Consider the following 18649-nt stretch of genomic DNA (forward strand, 5'->3'; position numbering starts at 1 on the left):
AGGGAATACAAGTATTAAACTGAAAACACATTACTTCCCCCACCCTCCATTAATTCAGCAACTCGTAGCATTTCCCTGAGTGGGATATGCACTGGGGGCAGGTTGCTTCAAGGAATGAAATCCAATTACACTTTAACTGAAGACCCTATTTTTATTAACAAGCATGAATATAGCGAAAGAGGAAATTATTTAAATCCCTAATCAGTGCTTCCTGAATATACTGTAAGGGACTCCTGTTTATTTAATTTTCTCTTGCTGTGATGGTAGACTGCATGAAAACAGCTTTCCCATTATGCTAATATGTCTCAAGTGTTAGCAAACAACTAACACTAGTTAGCTAACAAACTCCTTAGAGTTGCAAATATCTTCTTTTATTATTATGAATTTCCCCACCAGGATGGGATCACATTCCTAGCAACTTTTCTACATAAATCACTCCAGCAGGATCATCACAGATGTCACATATAAATTAAATTTGCTTTCAAATAACATTACTTGATGCTAAATAACCTAGATTCAAACTGGCATCAATAACGATTAATATATTTATCCCGTATGCCTTGGGTTTCACATAAATAACATTAGACTGATATTGTTAAATATTGTCCTGATTCTTCTCTCACCTGTGCTACATCACAGGTAAACAAGCTCAGAGAGATGGATCCTTCTGCCACAGCCTGAACATGCCTCTCCGAAACCCACAAAAATTGCAAAGAATCCCCAAAGCAACTCACTTTTCCCCTTCAAAAACCCCACCAATAAAACCCCTATACACAGACACCATCTTTATGATGGATCTTACAGCAGAGACAGGTTAGTTATGTCTGAAGATCTACATACATTAGCCTAGGGAAGAAAATGATGCTTTATGTTTTACAACAGAGTTGATCTGCAAATAATTGTTCAATTGAATTACTCTGGCAGCAAACCCTACATTTTATGCTATCACCTGGTGGCACTGTTATACAGCCTTCTAAATCTCTGTTTTCAGTGCCTGGCTCCTGGAAGGCTCATCGTGCTGTTGTTACCCTGGGGTTACCCAGAGCCTCTGTGGGAAGGTTTGGGATGGAGGAAGCCAACTGACCCGGACATTGGTTTTTGCTTTGGACTTTAAACCAGAGCTGCCCTCCCCAGGCATGTTGCTGGCTTGACATTTGGGGAAGAACATATATCTACATTACATCTCAGGGCTGATGTTGGTAAAAATAATAGCAGTTTGCACATATGCTCCATATTTCTGATACTTCTGCCTTAAGCAACCGACTAGCAAGCTAACTGAAGACCTGGGAGGTTTCAACAGGATAAATATCAGAGGAAAGCTGTAGTATTACTGCAGATGGTTTTAAGGGAACTTGCTTCGTTGAGCAGCTGAGCATGAAGATCACGAAATATAACCCCCAGAAAATAAGAATAATTGCAAATCTTAACAATCTGTCCTGTTTGTAGAAATAATATTTTTCTCACTGTTTCATTTAGCAAAGATAAGATAATCTATACATTGTGATTAAAAAAAAGAAAAAAAAAAAAAAAAGAAACCATGAAACCACCATAATGTGCATCTCCTATCTTCCAGAGCACAGAGATAGTATACTAAATTACAGGTAGCTTATGAACATTCAAAAATGAAACATCAGTTGTGCTGTTAAGCAACAGATGCTACTATACATAGTTTTGTATTCATACATACTATGTGCATTGGTTCGAAAAACAATCCCACTGACATCCCTAGCAACTAAAAATCAAATTATATTTAGGATTTTTCCTCTCTATTTTTACTTCATATTCACACGTAAGTCATCCTGACAGTAGAAAAGGGGCAAGTATCAAGTCTACAAGTGGGTGGGTACCTAAAACACACTAAATGTTTCCACCTTTTCCTCCTCACAAGAGTATAACTGAAGGAAAGCACTTCTTATCAATATATTTGAAATGGGATTTCTGTATTTTTACTAAAAAAGTAAATTAGCTAGATGTTCTCTCTCCATTCTTTAAAATTAAAAATGACTTAATAACAAATGTGATTGACAGGAACATCAGCAGCAGAACAAGAATCAGAAGCACAATGGCTGATTTTATTAACAGAACATTGGATTATTGTATGAGAGGGGGCTTTTTTGGTATACTGCATCATTATTTATACTCTTCTCAAGTGAACGTTTTTGTGGCTCCTCTCCTCCTCACTCCCTGGGCTCCTTTCTCATTTGCTTGCACTCCTACCCTTTTGCTGCTTTCTTCCTGTATTGGTGCTTCACTGACCCTAATTCTTCATACCTGCAGTGCTGGCCACTCCTTGCCTCCAATGCCTTTACCTCTGCGATCAAATATCTCCTCCTGTACCCAAGCAGAGCTTATTAACTCATGGTTTATTCAGATGAATTACAGATCCCTCAGACATACGATTTCAATCATATAAAATCATCTCTCAGCCTTTCTTTTCTAAGTAATACAGATACAAGTTGTAATAAAGAATTTTTGTTCTCTCCTAATGTAAGACAGCTTACTGTTCATGCTTAAAAAATAAAATTAAACATCCTGTTTTCAAGTTGTCCCTAACTATCATTTAGCAAACCTTCACAGAAAAATACAAAAAATCAAACCATTACAAAAGAACAAACTTACTGTTCTTGCCAGTATAGAGAAAAATGTTTATTGCCCCGAAGAAGAAACCAGCAAACTATCCAAAAGAAAATGAAGTAAGTTATGCATTTTCTCTCTCTGGTAAATGAAATAAGAAAAACAATTTGATAGTGTTTATGGCAGTAAAATAGTGAAGGAGACAGGGCTTCGAAAAGACCATCAAATGCAGGAACACTGTTCAACGAATAGTGGGACACTGAGCTGAACCCAATCCGCCTTTATTAATGGAGCTTATTGGAAAAAGTGTTTTCTGGCAGGTTAGTTACAATCAAGTGTAATAAGGACATGCTATTCCTAAGAATATGCTATTCCAGTGGATGTATTCTCATTTAAAAAGGCAATCTTTCAGAACAACCTTGTCATGGAAAAACATATTCTTCCTCTCTTGCAGGAGACTGCTGTAGGGTTTGAGGTGAGCCCTTTACTTCTCATATTAGCTATCTTAACTCTCGTGCTTTTTACTTGTGAGGAGTTACAATCCCATCTGTAACCCTTAAAGAGAAATGTAGTATGTAAAAAAGGCCAAACTACTTGTCTGTCTTGGCTTGGTTTGTTTTCCAGCAGACAATATGTCGTGGTTTAACCCCAACCGGCAACCAAGCACCACACAGCCGCTCGCTCCCCCTCCCCCTCCTGGTGGGATGGGGGAGAGAATTGGAAGGGTGAAAGTCAGAAAACTCGTGGGTTGAATAATTGAAAATAAAATAAAATAATGATAATAATTATTACAAAGATAATAATAACAACAACAATAATAATAGTGAAAAGGAAAACAACAACAAAAAAAAGCAAAACCCAGCAAAAACAAGTGATGCAACTGCTCACCATCCGCCAACTGACGCCCAGCCCATCCCCGACCAGCGATCACTGCCCCCCAGCCAACTCCCCCCCGTTTATATACTGGCCATGACGTCATATGGTACGGAGTAGCCCTGTGGCCAGTCTGGGTCAGCTGTCCTGGCTGTGCCCCCCCCAGCTTCTTGTGCACCTGGCAGAGCATGGGAAGCTGGAAAGTCCTGGACTGGTGTAAGCACTACTTAGCAACAACTAAAACATCAGTGTGTTACCAACATTATTCTCATACTAAATCCAAAACACAGCACTATACCAGCTACTAGGAAGACAATTAACTCTATCCCGGCCAAAACCAGGACACAATGAAACCTTTGCTAGTAAGAAACAGGTTTATCCCTTATATTATCCTCTTCTATCTGACAGGTTTGGAATGTATGTATTTAGTATTGATAAAAAAACCCACAACAAATAAGTACAGGTTTAGATCAACGTCAGATAACATGAGACATTTGTTCTACCTTACCTAAAAACTACCAAATCAAATTCAGCTGTGGATTATGTAGTTCCAACCCTGCATGGATTCACCACCTTCTACTAAATCTGAGTCTGGGCCACACCATTAGGTAACTTTTTGCTAGCTCAGCATCGGCAGTGGTGTCATTCAGTATTTTCTCAGGATTCACACTGGTGCTGGTTTCTCTCCGAGATCCCAGCAGGTTTCGATACCCAGCTGACGTTAATGTTAGCAGCTACTTTGGAAAGTCTTGACTTGTGAACAATCAGTGTTTCATGTTTTATTAAAACAAGAATTTCTTGTTCTTAGATAGAACAGTTGTCATTTAATTTGTAAAATGGATTTAAGTCAACTTCTCAAAACATCATTTAATTTTCTTAGTCCATTTAAGTTGACTATATGGAGGACCTATTTTCTCTCAGACTTATTCAGAGCAAGAATATCAGAAACTTGGCAAACTATCGAACAACCAATCTCAGCACTGTTTTACATACAAATGAAAAGAGAACAACATAATTTAAACTGTAGGTCGATCACAAAAGCACCTAATTACATACCCAAGTAGTCACACATGTTCTTAAGCAAATGTATGGCTAAGGTGCCTGAGAAACTGCAAATCAACAACTCTTAGAACAAATCATGCTTGCCGCATTTCCTCTGGCAGAGGAAAGAGACTGTCATTCTGTCTTCTACAAATTAAAAGAATAAAAGAATCTCTCAAGCATATTAATTAATAAGATTCATTGGAAACATAGTGGGCTGCTGCCACTATTTAGTTTTCATGAACATATCTGGCCAATTAGTATCTAAATTTATAAAAAGGCTTCTTTCATAAACGTTGAATATTTTATACTTGTAAAGTCTTTGCATACTCCTATGTGCATGCTAAGGAAACTTACTGGCTTCACCATCTCAACGTGAGCTTCAGAGGGAAGGGCAGTCACTTTCCAAACTGAGATTACCTGCAGTATTTGTGCTTTGGTCCTTTCTAAAACATCTTTTTCCACCCCTGGCCCCATCCCTGAAGGCTTTTTTATGGATTGAAAGAAAGCTTAAGGGAACAAATAAAAAATATGCCAAGACATTTGACACTATCAATAAACTTGGGTCTCTGATTAACACTCAAAAATCATAGCATTCATAATACTTACACGGAGAACAGAAATGATCCCTAAAACAGAAATATCAGACTCTTCTTGCACTAACAGATCTTTTGTGATATTTTAAGAACTTTTAAACATCCCTTTTTTTTTTTTTTTTTTTTTTAAGAGTGGGGAATCAGAAGAACAGGTAATGAATTCTGCTACTTTAAACTTTTTAATTTTAAAAAATTACAAATTTTTTTAATCAGTTTTAGTGCATTTTTTTAGCTGTATAGAATTATCAAGCTATATGGAAACCTCACATTTGACTTCAGAATGAATAAAATATGAATAATCACAACAGGTGCTTTGGTATGACAATATTCCCTCTTCTCATAGAGAAGTTTACCAGATAAAATAGCTGGAAATCAATGTAGCCTAGCAGTCCATGATGAAGACTGCAAAATTTGGGCTTTTGTAAGTGGCTGAGGAGAGCGTTCTCTGCCGATGAAAGCAGTAAGCTAGGAACAGCCCTCTGCCCGTGCAATAAAACTCACTTCCTCGAATTTCAAATTTGAGTCAGGCTGGGAAGGACCTCAGGAGGTCTGAAGTCTAATCACCTGCTCAAAGCAGGGCCACCTATGAGATCAGATCAGGTTGTTCAGGGCTTTACCCTGTTGGGTCTTGAAAACCTCTACGGATAGAGACCGCACAACCTCTCTGTACATCCTGATGCACTCCTTGACTCTCCCCATGGGAAAGATTTTTTCCTTATGTCATCTAAACCTCTTATGTTTCAATTTAAGCCAACTGTCTCTCATCATCCTGCCATGCACCGCTGCAAAGAGCGGACTACCAGATATCTTCTTGGTAGCCTCCCTGCAGATAGTGGCAGGCTGCTGCGAGGTCCCCCTGAATCTGTCCCTTGTCCAGCTCCCTCAGCTTTTACTCACAGGGCCCCTGATCATCTTGGTGACTATTGCCTTTTGAGTTTTTCCAGCCATCAAGCAGACCAACAACCTAGGTCATAATGCCCCAACATGGACACAGGGATGCTCTGGAAGACAATGACCATGACAAAACAGGGTATTACATAAAGCAGTGGTTGATGGTATCTACCAGTCTCCCATCATCAACAGATCTGTTCATTTCATGGTCAAGCCATACTGGTTATTCCAAATCACCTTCTCCTTCACTTGTCCAGAAATAGCTTCAAAGACGATCTGCCCCACAATCTTCCTAAGGACTAAAAGTGAGGCTGAACAGCCTATAGCTCCCTGGATAATCCTTCTTGCCCTTTTTGAAAAGGGGTGCAACATTCGCCTTTCTCCAGTCATCATGGACCTCACATGATCTCCGTGACCTTTCAAAGATGATAGAGAGTAGCCTCACAATGACCTCAGCCAGCTCCTTCAGCATCCTTCATATGTATCCCATTGGGTCCCATGAACTTCTATGAATCCAGATTTTTCTCAAGAGATCCCTGACTTGGCCCTTTCCCACTACCAGTAATTACTGTCATCCCTGAACCCTGTCTCCAGGCTCAAAAGCCTCAGCCTTATCTGCATCTGCTATCACTAAATCACCCAGCTATTTCAGCAGTCAATCCACATTTTCCTTGTTCTTTCACTGTTAGAAGGAAGACTCTGCTATTTCACAATACTCAAAAGAATGGCACTCAAGGCACATTTGAGGTGTTTGTTAGAAATCATGGCCTTTTTTCAGTCATTTTTCCTTTATACAGAAGGCCTCCAATAAGAGAGAGACTGAAGGTGATGCACCCTCTATCAGCCTAGAGCTTACAGGTCAAATCAGTTTCTCTTTTTTTCTCCCCCAGAGATTCAAATTTTAGTATCCCAAGAGTACATACTATTAGCTGATCTTGCAAGTTGAGTAGCTTGCCTATAGAACTATAAAAGATTGCAGCTTTGTCCTGATGTAAAGCAGGGAAATTATAAAATCCTGAAATACTTCTTGCCCAAAATGACTGAGCAGATGATATGATAGCAATCTATATGATTAAAAACAAAACCAGGATGCTAAGAAAAGGGACATGCTGAGATGAAAGGACATTAATGAGCATCACTCTTCTGGTGGATGCTGTCTCTACAGCTCAGAACTCATTTATATTCAAAGGATACACAGAGTATCTGTAAAGGACAAAAGAAGGATACAACACTAAAAACTGGCTTTTAATGGCTCCAAGTTTTAAATTCTAAAAAAGAGAAAAACAAAGACATGAACAAACGCTTGCTTGCTCATCCAGAGTAGCTATGTGATCTGAATCAGTAATAAAAAATCTTCATGAAAGGTGAATGAGTAAGAATTTTGCATAGTTACTGTTGCTATGAAAGCCACTTCCCTTATTATCCACACGTTCCACAAATTATTCCCCTTTCCTTATCACTCACAAACAGGTAATGAGGTGCTAGGAAAATGGCCTTCTCCTCTAAAAGTTTCTGAGATCATATTTGAAAGGAAGCAGTCAGAATGATGTTCCTCAAAAAGCAGTGAGTGTTCAATAAGGAAACCATAAGTGCATTGAATGGGACAGAGTCAGACTCTGCAAATGTGTGTGAACAGCATCTGGATCCTCTGAGAGACAGTTGGCAGCTTCATCTCCCATCTGTCCTTTGCTAAAAAGGAGAGGACGCGGCCCAAATTTACATCTTCTGCACCAAACTCCACCACTTATTCAACAACTTCTAATATGTTAATGTATCATGCTTTGCTAGTACTGGCAACAAACAAGAAAGGTAACTGCAAATAGGAGAAAAATTGGATATTCAGGAGCTACTACAGAAAGGAACCACATTCAATTCTGCAGAAGAGAAGATGCAATTATATTCAATGGCCAGATGATAAGAAGAACCTTCAAAGACATGTTTGGAAAGAAAGTGGAGTATTTGTAGGAAAACCTCTCTACAGTAAATACACCAATTATTATCAGATCATGTCCCCTAAAAGGAATAAGGTATTTCTAGAACACCCCAAATAAAATCTCGCAGAGCAGGAAGGGATTTGAGCACTAAAAAAGAAACAGCCACGATGCCACAACGTCTGCCCTTCAAGTAAGGTTGCTGGTTATTTTTGAGAAGGAGGCACGAGGAAGCCCCCTAACTTTGTTTTTAATCAGTGACTGCAATAGCAAGTAGTCCCATGAGATAAACCCCATAAGATTCTCAGCTTGGTTGTAAATAAGCATATATTTTCAGGTGCAATGATGTTCTCCTTTTCCAGTTTTGAGACCAATAGCAGATTCACTGTGATGTCTGACCAATGGTCTATGTCGCCCTCACACCGGCTCTCCAAAATGGCTCAGCTGGTCCATGAGTGACAAAGCTCTATCAGGATAAGAGATCTCTGATATACGAAATCACCACTAGAACTGATGTTAGTCCTGCATAATAATTTTATATTAGCAGATAGTGTGACACCATATAAATTTAGTAACAAGTGTGGATGAATTCACACCTAATCTGGAAGCAGCCTGGAATGTATGTAAACAGAATCAAAGTGAATCTACTGCACATGTAAACAATACGATATTTATATATGCTTCCAAACCATTGTAAAAGTCATGACTTAAATGGACTCAATCGAAAGCATATAGAACAAGGGTTAGGTATAGTTATAGCCACTACACAGTAGCTGATCAGTTTTCATTTAGTTCTCCCTTTCTTAACAGGAGGAACAGACTATGACTTATTAATCACTTGATAAAAAGATTTTGTTTTAGGTTTCCCCATAAAATCTTCTCTATTATACGCTCTATCACTTTAGAAACACTCTCTTATACAGTTTTGTGCGTTAATAATAATTCTTGCGACCAGTTATTACTTACATTTATATGCCATTAAATTCTTTGGAAGATTGATCTTCTTTTCACAATAATACCTTTTGAAGTACTAAATTAGTAGTAGCAACTAAACTAATTCCAACTAAATTTGAAGTGACTACCCACTGAAACTTTCTCTCTTACAAACAAGATTAGGAACCCACAAGAAAGTCTATCTTTTCCTATTTATCACTTTGCCATTAGCTAGTAGACACTTGTTTTGGAAACTCAGTCAATTAATATGTATGTATTCAGAGTTGCTTATCCCAAAATGTTAATTTTTCTTCCACACTGATTTTATATCAGTTAATTCCACTACTCTGAATAGGTAACATGTCGATATCCAAGGAATATACAAGTGTAGAGTACTAATATGGCCAGGTCAAGCTAGCAGAAAATATTTTCTCTATTAAGATTAGAGAATGCTGACCACATTTGCAAGAGAGATTGAAGAAAAGAAGGGTTTGTTCCTTTTTTTTTTTTTTTTTTTTTTTTACAAGTGGAACATGAAATAAAATTTTTAAAAAATGAACCATTGGAGTGAAGGGAACTTTGGCAATTAGTATTTCCCAAGTGTCCTCATGCTCTATATGATGTACAAATACCCATGCATTCTGTTTAAACTACTAAGTGTGTGTAGCTGTAGCAGCAATACCTTCTACTGAAGATAGAGACTATACCAACAAAAGATGCCTCCTGAGATAGTTGAGAGTTGTCTTCTAAATGAAATAAGCTGCGCTAGCAGAAGCCTGTACAGCAAAGTTTGCATTAAGGCTTTTATTAGATATTAGAACATAGAATAAAAATTGCTGCATTCCTACTCTCCCCACCAACACTGTACTCTTAACAACATTTTCTGGTATGAACTACTGTCCTGTTTCATGTTTTCTTTTGCCTGATCCCTACAATTAGGAAAATATTTTTATTCAACCATCTTATTTTTAAATAATGTATTTACTCTATACCAGTGCTGCAGGTTTATTTTAATGGCAAATAGAACAAATAAAGGCATTTTGCATCTACAAAACCAGAGTTACTAGGTAGATACCTCTAAGAGGATATACCCAGTAGACTATCTAAGCACTGTACACCAGGCTTTCATGGCTTAATGAGAACCAGAGTATACACCTCAAGTAAATGTCTTTATAGGGTAACAGTATTAGCTGCTGCAGTCACCTTAATAAATTGCTAAACATATACCCTGAGGCATCATACCATGAAGCACGGTCTTACAACCCTTCCGTTGAGTCCTACAAGCAATGCAGCTGTGATGCTGCACCTGGGATAACTGCAAGCCAGCTAAGAAGAGCTAGTTGTAGCCTGGACACAGCAGTAAGCTGATATGGCCTTACTGCTTCAAATTCAGGTCACCCATATAATTCTCCATTGTATAATATTCCAGCCCGCTTTTTAGAGTGCTGAAGACCCAGATACCTTCTTTTTCTCTTTCGAGGGAGTTGCTCAACAATAAGCACTTCAGAAATAAGTGGCCTGAATTTTTAAGTGCCTGAAGCATTTAAAAAGTCTAATTTTAGGTTTTTAAGTGTCTTAAGAGTTCTCCAAAAAACTTCATCCAACCCACCATGCAGACTGTTTTTCCTACACTCGCCTTATTAATCTAGGAGTTCCCACTCAATTTCTTCACACCAGTTCAGCACTGGAGGTGCAGGAGCCTTCCTGCCTGCTGAGCCTGCCATATGGAAGAGTTACTTCTCCCCCTCACCGACTCTCCATTTTCTGTTTCATCTCATCCGAGCACACAACTTGTTCCCCATTGCCTATTCCTCTCACTTCTCTCTCTTACCTATTTTTTCCTCGCTTTTAAAAAGTGCAACTGCACTCATTAAGTTTGGGAAGCATCAGAGATGCAGTCTGTGGGAAAGATGAAACGCAAAATAAGTATCTTGTGGAGATTCCTCTAAAGCAGGAGCAGTGCTGATGAAATTTTAAAATCTTTTGGAATTACCAGGATATTCCCTCCCCATTACACATTCAACTTCAAAAGGTTCGAGGTAAATCTGTGTACACGTAAGGTGGCACAAAAAATTTAAAAATATTCTGATGCCACAGAGTATTTAGGAACACAGTCTGTTAGCCAATTGCCTGTATTTGCTGACAGCAGCTGCAAGCATACACAAGCTGCTACAATTTCTTCTGCAAAGCATGTGTGTGCAAGGTAAATGCTCACATGTCTTTAGGTCTGCAAAGCAGTGAGATTTATATAAAGATCTCTGAAGTGCTTTCTGCATAGCCAAATCAAAAACCATATTTTTAAAATAATTTTGATTTTACTCTTTCCATGAGTTGATAAAGTAAAGCTGGTTATACATTTCTTTATACATAATTTTAAGCTGCATGGCTATTCAATAAAATGGGCAGCCATTAACAAATCTGACTGGGCCTTAAAGTTAAGTTTTAATAGGCAATGTGACACTGATATTTACATTTTAAAACATATAAACTATATATACGTAGATATCTAAATATAGATGTCATACTTCTTTTATATATACATATTTGAACTCAGTTCTCATATCTATAAAATACTTTGAAGATCATGATAATTACTGAAAATAAGTTGTTAAGGAAAATCAGAGTGACACAAACCACAACTGGCACTTGTTTGCTCAAGCTCCATTAGTCACTACCATAAACAGTCATTTGCCAATTTGGTCTGAGGTTAATGTAACAGAATACTAATTTTAAAATGAAAGAAGCAAAGCCAGCTGAGAGCATTAGTCTTCTAACACATTTTTTTAATCCATTTATCACAGTAATGATTAGTTCATGTTGCTTGATCTTGGACACAGATTGCTTTTAGTAGAGAACAACATGCAAACAAGGGCAAAACAAGGTAAACACCTGTGTAATTGTATTAGGCCAGCAACAGGTCTACCGTGCTTGTTTAAGCTATTTAACAGCCAACTGTACACAAAACAGCACTAGAATCCAGTATTTTTCTATTTCAGAGTTGCAGCCCATTGCAAGTGTGTCAGTACATTCATCCTCAGAAAGTAACAAACTATTTGATTAGACTTTGAGTATTAGAAATAATTTTTGAGACAAGTCATAGAAAATGACTTTTAAATCAGAGGGGTAATAACTTAAAGTATGCTGAAGTTGATGGGAGCTCTAAGAAGATAATTATTGTTTCTCTCAGGTTATCAAAGCCATAGACTCAATATCGGAATAACTCAGCCAGTACAGTAAACATGTTCATCTGGTATCAGAAAAACCTTTCATTTTCACAGTATTCAGGAATGTGTGTCATTAAACATTTGTGAAGATACAGAGAAACTCTTGTTTCTTCAATTTGCCTGTCAGCAAAATTCAAACGTTATGTAGTATGCAGTAATAGTGGCTCTAGCAACTTATTCCTTGTGATTTAGGCAAGTCACATAGACAAGGCTGTATGAATAAGAACATAAAACCAATATGTCTCCCATACTGGGTCAGTCCAGCCGGGCCACCTCGCCTGGTACTCTGTGCAAGGATAACGGAAGATGATATTTAAGAAAAATATGTAAGCTTGGCCACTTTCTGTGGTCTGTTCCCCTCATACTTCCCCAGGGTCTACAACTGTTGTTCACAAATGTTAGCATCTTTATGGGCAAGTTGCCCGTGAATGCTGTTGTCTATGGACAGTCTGTCCATGTTCCAGCACAATACGCTGAGAGGCTGTGGAGTATCCACCCCTGGAGACCGTCAAGACTTGGCAAGCCAAAGCTTTGGCTGTTCTGATGTAGTGTTGGCTGAAGTCCCACTTCAAACAGGACACCAGACTATATAACCTTCAGAGGTCTTTTCCAGTCAACAAGTCTGTCAAATCAAGTGCTGCACAATATTCAAACAAATTAATCGAATGTATGAACAACATTCTGTTATTCCAGCACTGAGGTTAGATCCTGAGCAACTAGCGCTCAGACCTTGTGATCACTAGAAGTACATACGGATTTTGCAAAGGTTCCCAAAAGAAAATGCAGGCGAGTCAAATTTAACAAGTAGGTAAATGCAAACCTGAGTCTGCGCTTCCATACACAGACTGGGTTTTGGGTGATCACAGAAGAATATTTAACTATGGTCAATTTACCAATAATATTTTTTAATCCTGAGTTAGATTAAGAACTCATTTTGATGATGTGGTGGATTTCTACTTTCATTATTACTCTTATGCAAAACTCCCCCATTCCATCCCCTGCTTTAGGTATGAAGCAATCTTGGCATATCTTTGATATTCCTTGAAGATTATTTGGAGGAAGGAGAAGAAAAAAAGCCATGGAGCAATATTTCTTAGAGAATACATTTTAAAGTAAAAAGCCACTCAAGTGCACTGATTTAACTAGGCTTTGTCAGAAAACATGTTCTATACTTAAGTATAAAGTATTTATTTTAGGGTCCTACTCTCACACATGATATGATAGAATCTTCTTTAAAGAAAGATTATGCAATTTGAGATTTTTAAAGTAAAATTTTAGACCTATTGTCCAAGATACTAATGAACCAATCAATGCCTTCACTTTGTTTCATTTTTACTTATTTTGGGGTAGACAGGATCGAGTGATAATTGAAACTTCTGTGAGTTTTCAGAAGGCAGTTGTGCAGCCCAATTTGAATGCAGGGCATCAAAAACTGCACACACATACAACCATTCACCGCTTAAAATACAGCCTTAAAATATCTAGACTGCTAATGCAGTTTCCTTCTTTAAAAACAACATAACTTACAATGACAGCCAACTTCAAGGATTCAGACATAACACAATGAAAGATGTTTAAGGCAACACATTTTTCTTTACCTTTTAGACAAGTTAAAGACACACAAATAGTTACCTTGGAACAGAAGAAATCATCACGTTATACTGCAATAATTCAACAGCACACAAACCCACAATTAAAACGTGTAACTTATTTTTCTTAAATCTACTGACATTTGTCTCTTCAAAGCACAGCACTCCCATCCATCCCTCTTGTTCGTACCACTCCCATTAGCACATCTGCCTCTCGCAAGCACTAAGGAACCCAGCACAAACACTACAAGGCCGCTCTCCACTTAGTTTCAATCACATGAGAAGCAAAATGTTGCCAAAGGAATCAGTCAGGCCCACTCCCAAAATGATTTATGGGGAAGCAAGTTATGAAGCATCTTCTAGGGTGCCTAAGATGGTTTTATAAGAATCATGTAGATGCTGAAATCCCAGAATAATACCCGGAAAACCAAAGTATTCAGAGAAACATACACGGAAACCCCCCTAATTAGTCCTTCGTACTCAGCAGGCCTCCTCCCTCTCCGAACTGGAAATTCTTTCTAGCCAGGAGCCTTCTAAACAGTCTCTGCCAAAATTCTGATGCAATCCATTGTCAAAGGCAATTATGTTCTTCCTATATCCTTCCTCCCAAAATTGCTTTTATGCTTTCTTCAATACTTAAGAAAAAAAAAAGGCGGAAGAAAGAATTCTTGTAAACGGTGCAAGATAAATAAAGCAGATTAATTCTTCAGGGTAGTTTGACACCAGCATTAAGATATGACATCTTAATGCTCACTGTGGGCATTTGTCATCTTAGTAGCCAACTGCAATTAACCAAAAGAAATAAAACACAAATAAACAGGAAGACCTTGCCTTTTTAGTAAGTGTATTTGATTTTTTTCTTTGAAAGAAAACTTACCAATGGTGTAATATCTCTTCAACTCACTCCTCCGTGGATTGCGCCTTTGGGTGTTTGTGGTGTTGTTCTGTTCCTCCTCAGAAGCAGCTGTCTTAGTGGCAAGCAAAGATTTACTGGGCTGAGGTGTCTGAGCTTCAGCTGCCACTGGGTTGCATCCTGGCCCACTAATATCCACCGACTGGGACTTTTTCTTTAACCTAAAGGCAATTTAAGGCAGTAAGGTATTACTAATCATCATTCTACACCTAGATTATGTATAGAATAACAGTAATACATTCATTGTACAAAAATTCATGCATGTCACTGCAGAACAGCAGTGATAAATGAGGCCTTGTATTAATTTCCCCTTTCAGCTCCTGCTAAATCAGTTACAGCACTTCCATCTCACATGTAGCTACAAATGGTAAACTGCCCTCAGATCAACCTGCTGAGCTGCTAGAAGGATCAGTCCCTAATCTATTTCAGAGAAGATGAGCTGCCAGCAATTAACCTATCATTAAGTTGCCCTGGCTTAAGTTTCCACAGACGAGGGGAATACAAAGAAATTAAATCATTTGCACAGAGTTGCTGAAAGCCCCAAGAGAAAAGAACTGGCTTATGATCTTCTGAATTCAGACGTAGCTCTACAACTGCATTTCTCATTCTGCAATAGTTTCAACACGTTTCTCACCAAAATTCAACAATCACACCAACCCCAGGTACCGTTCCGCGCACTGCAACAGCAGTGGACAGAGAAAAAGAAATTCTCTGTCCTGTGGAAGAAATCAGTGTTACTCAACTTGTTACTGGCATCCAGGTAGAGTACGACTTATTAACCACTATCCTCTGAGCCCGACCATCCAACCAGTTTTTTACCCATCTAGTTGTCCATACACCCAGATGTAACAGCATAACTTGGGTACAAGTATATTGTGAGAGACAGTGTCAAAAGCCTTGCTAAAATCAAGGCAAATGACATTATCACTCTCCACTCCTCCCCAAATCTAGTCATTTTAGCAGAGTTCTGTGGGAGAGAGACTTAGAAAAACTCTCAAATCCTACTTCAGAGTGGTGGTGAGTACACTCCCATCACTGAATCACTGTAGTTCTGGCATCTCCTCTATCTCTAGCAACATAAAAGAGAGATTATTATGCTACTAGAGTTATTGCACAGAGACAAATGCTGTTATGATGAAGCTCACTACATACACATTGGCTTTTGTCAACACTTTTCTTCAATTAAGTCTCTATAAATGTGTATAGCTGACTACATGATTTGATCCTGGAAATAAAAGAGGTTTATGGCATTGCAGTAAGATATTGATTTGAGATGAGGGATCATAATAATTCTGAAATTTTGACGCAAGTGAAGTAAAATGATAAAGTTCTGTAATGCCAAAGGATAATTTTATTAGGGTAACAAATTAATGCTAAGCAGCCTTCCTCTTAACTCTGTGCTTCCTTATTTTTAAAACATTTTCTCCATGTATTGGTTGCAATTAGAGAGAATGGCTTCCTGCACTGAGAATGGAATCTGCTAGTTTAAGAGATTAACTGATCAAATGTTGTAATAGTAATTACTGGTATTAGTAGACTGGAAAATCTTAGGTCATGATCAAGCTATGGAAGAGATACTAAAGCATCAAAGTGTATGTAGAATTTTATGAATGACACTATGAAGGTGAAATTACTATACTCACGTGGGGTACTGCTAGTCTAGGGAAAGGACTGGCAGTTAGAAAATTAGCAGTTACCAATTAACTTCTGTGTGTGGTCCAATGAGAAAGACTACTCCCACTATAACCTTTTCCCTAGACTGGCCCAGGGTGTCGGGTATTTGAAGCAATGCTCCTCAGCTCCAATGCCTCTGCACAAACAGTTCAGGATGACATACATATAAGAAAGGCTGTACTGGGTCAAAGCAGATGTTCATCAAGACAAATGTCTCTAACAACTCCATCAATGGAAAGAGTACCGGCAGGTGCACAGTGTTGCCTCCCCCAGGATATCCTTCCAGCCTCCAGCAAACTCTGGTTTACAGGTGTCCTGAGTTAGATGATGCCCCTTTTTTAGCTCTTGGAGTTATTTTTCTTGGTTTGTCCTTAATTACTCCTGAACTCATCTAAACTTCTGATACAGGCGGCATCCTGCCTTGACGGGTTCTGGTTTAACTATGCACCGTGTTCATTTTAGCGTACAGTAGCCACAGTAGCTTATTTTAATGAGTTGTAAGAATGGCATTATGAGAAATAATCAACAACTACTACTCCATATATACCAGCTGCTTACATTAGTTCCTGCTGTTCAAAGAGCCCTACAGATATGGGAAGAACAACTGGTCACTCTGATAAAACTATCTTTATTTTGAGGATCTTGGTCGATGGACCCATGTATGGAGTCAGTGGGGACACCATCTTAAACAGCTTGGGATGAACTAACTAAATACTTCTATGAGCACTGATATAAAAATCAAAGTAAGACTGGGCAGGGCATCCTCTCTGAGTAAACATTGTGTGAGGAGAAGAAAAGAAAACTCTATGGTTTGAAATGATGCTCCAGAAACTGAGATCTTTTGAGCAGTTCTAGCTGTAAGACTACAGCTGGTCAAATGTATTTACCTAAAATGAAGGCTGGAATATTTCACTGGTTCATTAACAATGAAATGGTGTTCCATTATGATGTTAAATTCTGCTACGTTGCTGAATATGCCATATTTCAGGTGATATAAAAAGTCTCTATAATTCCTTATCACTTGAAATCTTTGAATATTTAAAGGATGACTTTTGGGAAGAAAATCGCTAGTTTTCAAGAAGTAATGCTCTACCTCAGACCAAAGCTTCCACTGTGATTACAGTGTCTTGCTTTTGTGTTGTGCTAAATAGTTGTGGGCAAAGAAGCTACAAAGTGTTTAGTACCTCCATAATCTCAAACCAAGGCAAGCGAGACCTAAAGATCCATAAGCATACATATGTCCTGCATTATGCACTTCGATGCTCAGCCCCAGAGGAAGACAGACAGCAGGTAAGTTGAAATAAATTGTACAAATTGAAAAATACCATTATGATTTATATTCTCAACTATGTTATGAACACATTCTTTACCACCAAGGCTGTCTGAAGGACAGTCCAATTAATAAAGCTGTCAATTACAGTGTGGAGGTAGCTAATAAAATAGCTTGCTGCACTGTGGGGAATACCAGATTGTTGTTACAAATATACTGTGTCTATTCTTCTAGAATCACATCGGAATAAAGGGATAATACTTGTCATCTGAGTAGTAAAAACGTCACATGGCCTTTTTCTGGTGACTTATGATTAATAAAAGACTCGGTTGAAATGCCTATAGCAAATTAATGTCCAAAAAGATGTCTACTCTTGCAATCCAGAATAATTTAAATGTAAGACTTCCAGAGTCATAGGTACTCAAGTACTAAAATTATGGACCAGAAGCATGAAAGACAAGCAAGTGCACATAGTATTGTCAAACTGTTCTTGAGAGACCATGGTGACAGTGCTTTTGCTGCCAGGAAAGACAGAAAGACACAGGGTCTGAATTAATCCAGACTCTGCAATAACAGGGTCAGCTGAGTAGGACAAAAGTTCAAGTCAGGACACAACTTTATAAGAATGACTTGACAAAAACTAGCAACTTACTCAACTGCATCTTCCTTCAGCCCACCTGAACTGTATATTGGTACAGTCACAGCTGGCAAATAGTTTGAGAAAACACTGCAGCCTTTGAACTGCATCTTCACCAGACCACCATGTCTTCCAAAGAGAGTCTGAGTTCTGTGTATGTTTTGAAGCCAAGAAAATGAATTCATTGCGAGCCTGACCCCTTTCCAGCACCTTGCTTTATTACTAGCTTTGTGTTGGGTTTGGTTTTGGTTTTTTATATTAAAGCTGCACAGTCGGGCTGAAACAAGATTTATTCTTTGACAGAAAGGAATCTGAACGTGAAATGCCTCAGGATCACATTCCTGGCTCTTGCTTTGTTTCAGGCTGTCTGCTTGTAGAAAAATAAATAAAAGATATAAGAAATACTGTGGCCAATCTTTTTTATCTTTTACTCTATGTATTCTGTAGCAGCCTTCAACTAACTTTTCAACAACAGGCAACACAGGTCTTTCAGTATTGCCTGG

General features: G+C 38.3%; 1 protein-coding gene across 5 annotated transcripts in view; it reads right to left on the reverse strand.

The window, feature by feature from the left end:
* OXR1 (oxidation resistance 1) overlaps nt 1–18649 on the reverse strand; it is a 301246-nt gene that overhangs the window by 134764 nt on the left and 147833 nt on the right. For all 5 annotated transcript variants that reach the window (XM_087747554.1, XM_087747582.1, XM_087747562.1 and 2 more), the window contains one exon: nt 14530–14726. In XM_087747554.1, the coding sequence (XP_087603680.1) occupies nt 14530–14726 (197 nt within the window). The remainder of the gene's footprint in view (nt 1–14529; nt 14727–18649) is intronic.

This window comes from Nipponia nippon, unplaced genomic scaffold (genome assembly GCF_047370975.1).
Source record: "Nipponia nippon isolate SJK-2023a ecotype South Korea unplaced genomic scaffold, ASM4737097v1 scaffold_1, whole genome shotgun sequence".
NCBI lineage: Eukaryota > Metazoa > Chordata > Aves > Pelecaniformes > Threskiornithidae > Nipponia > Nipponia nippon.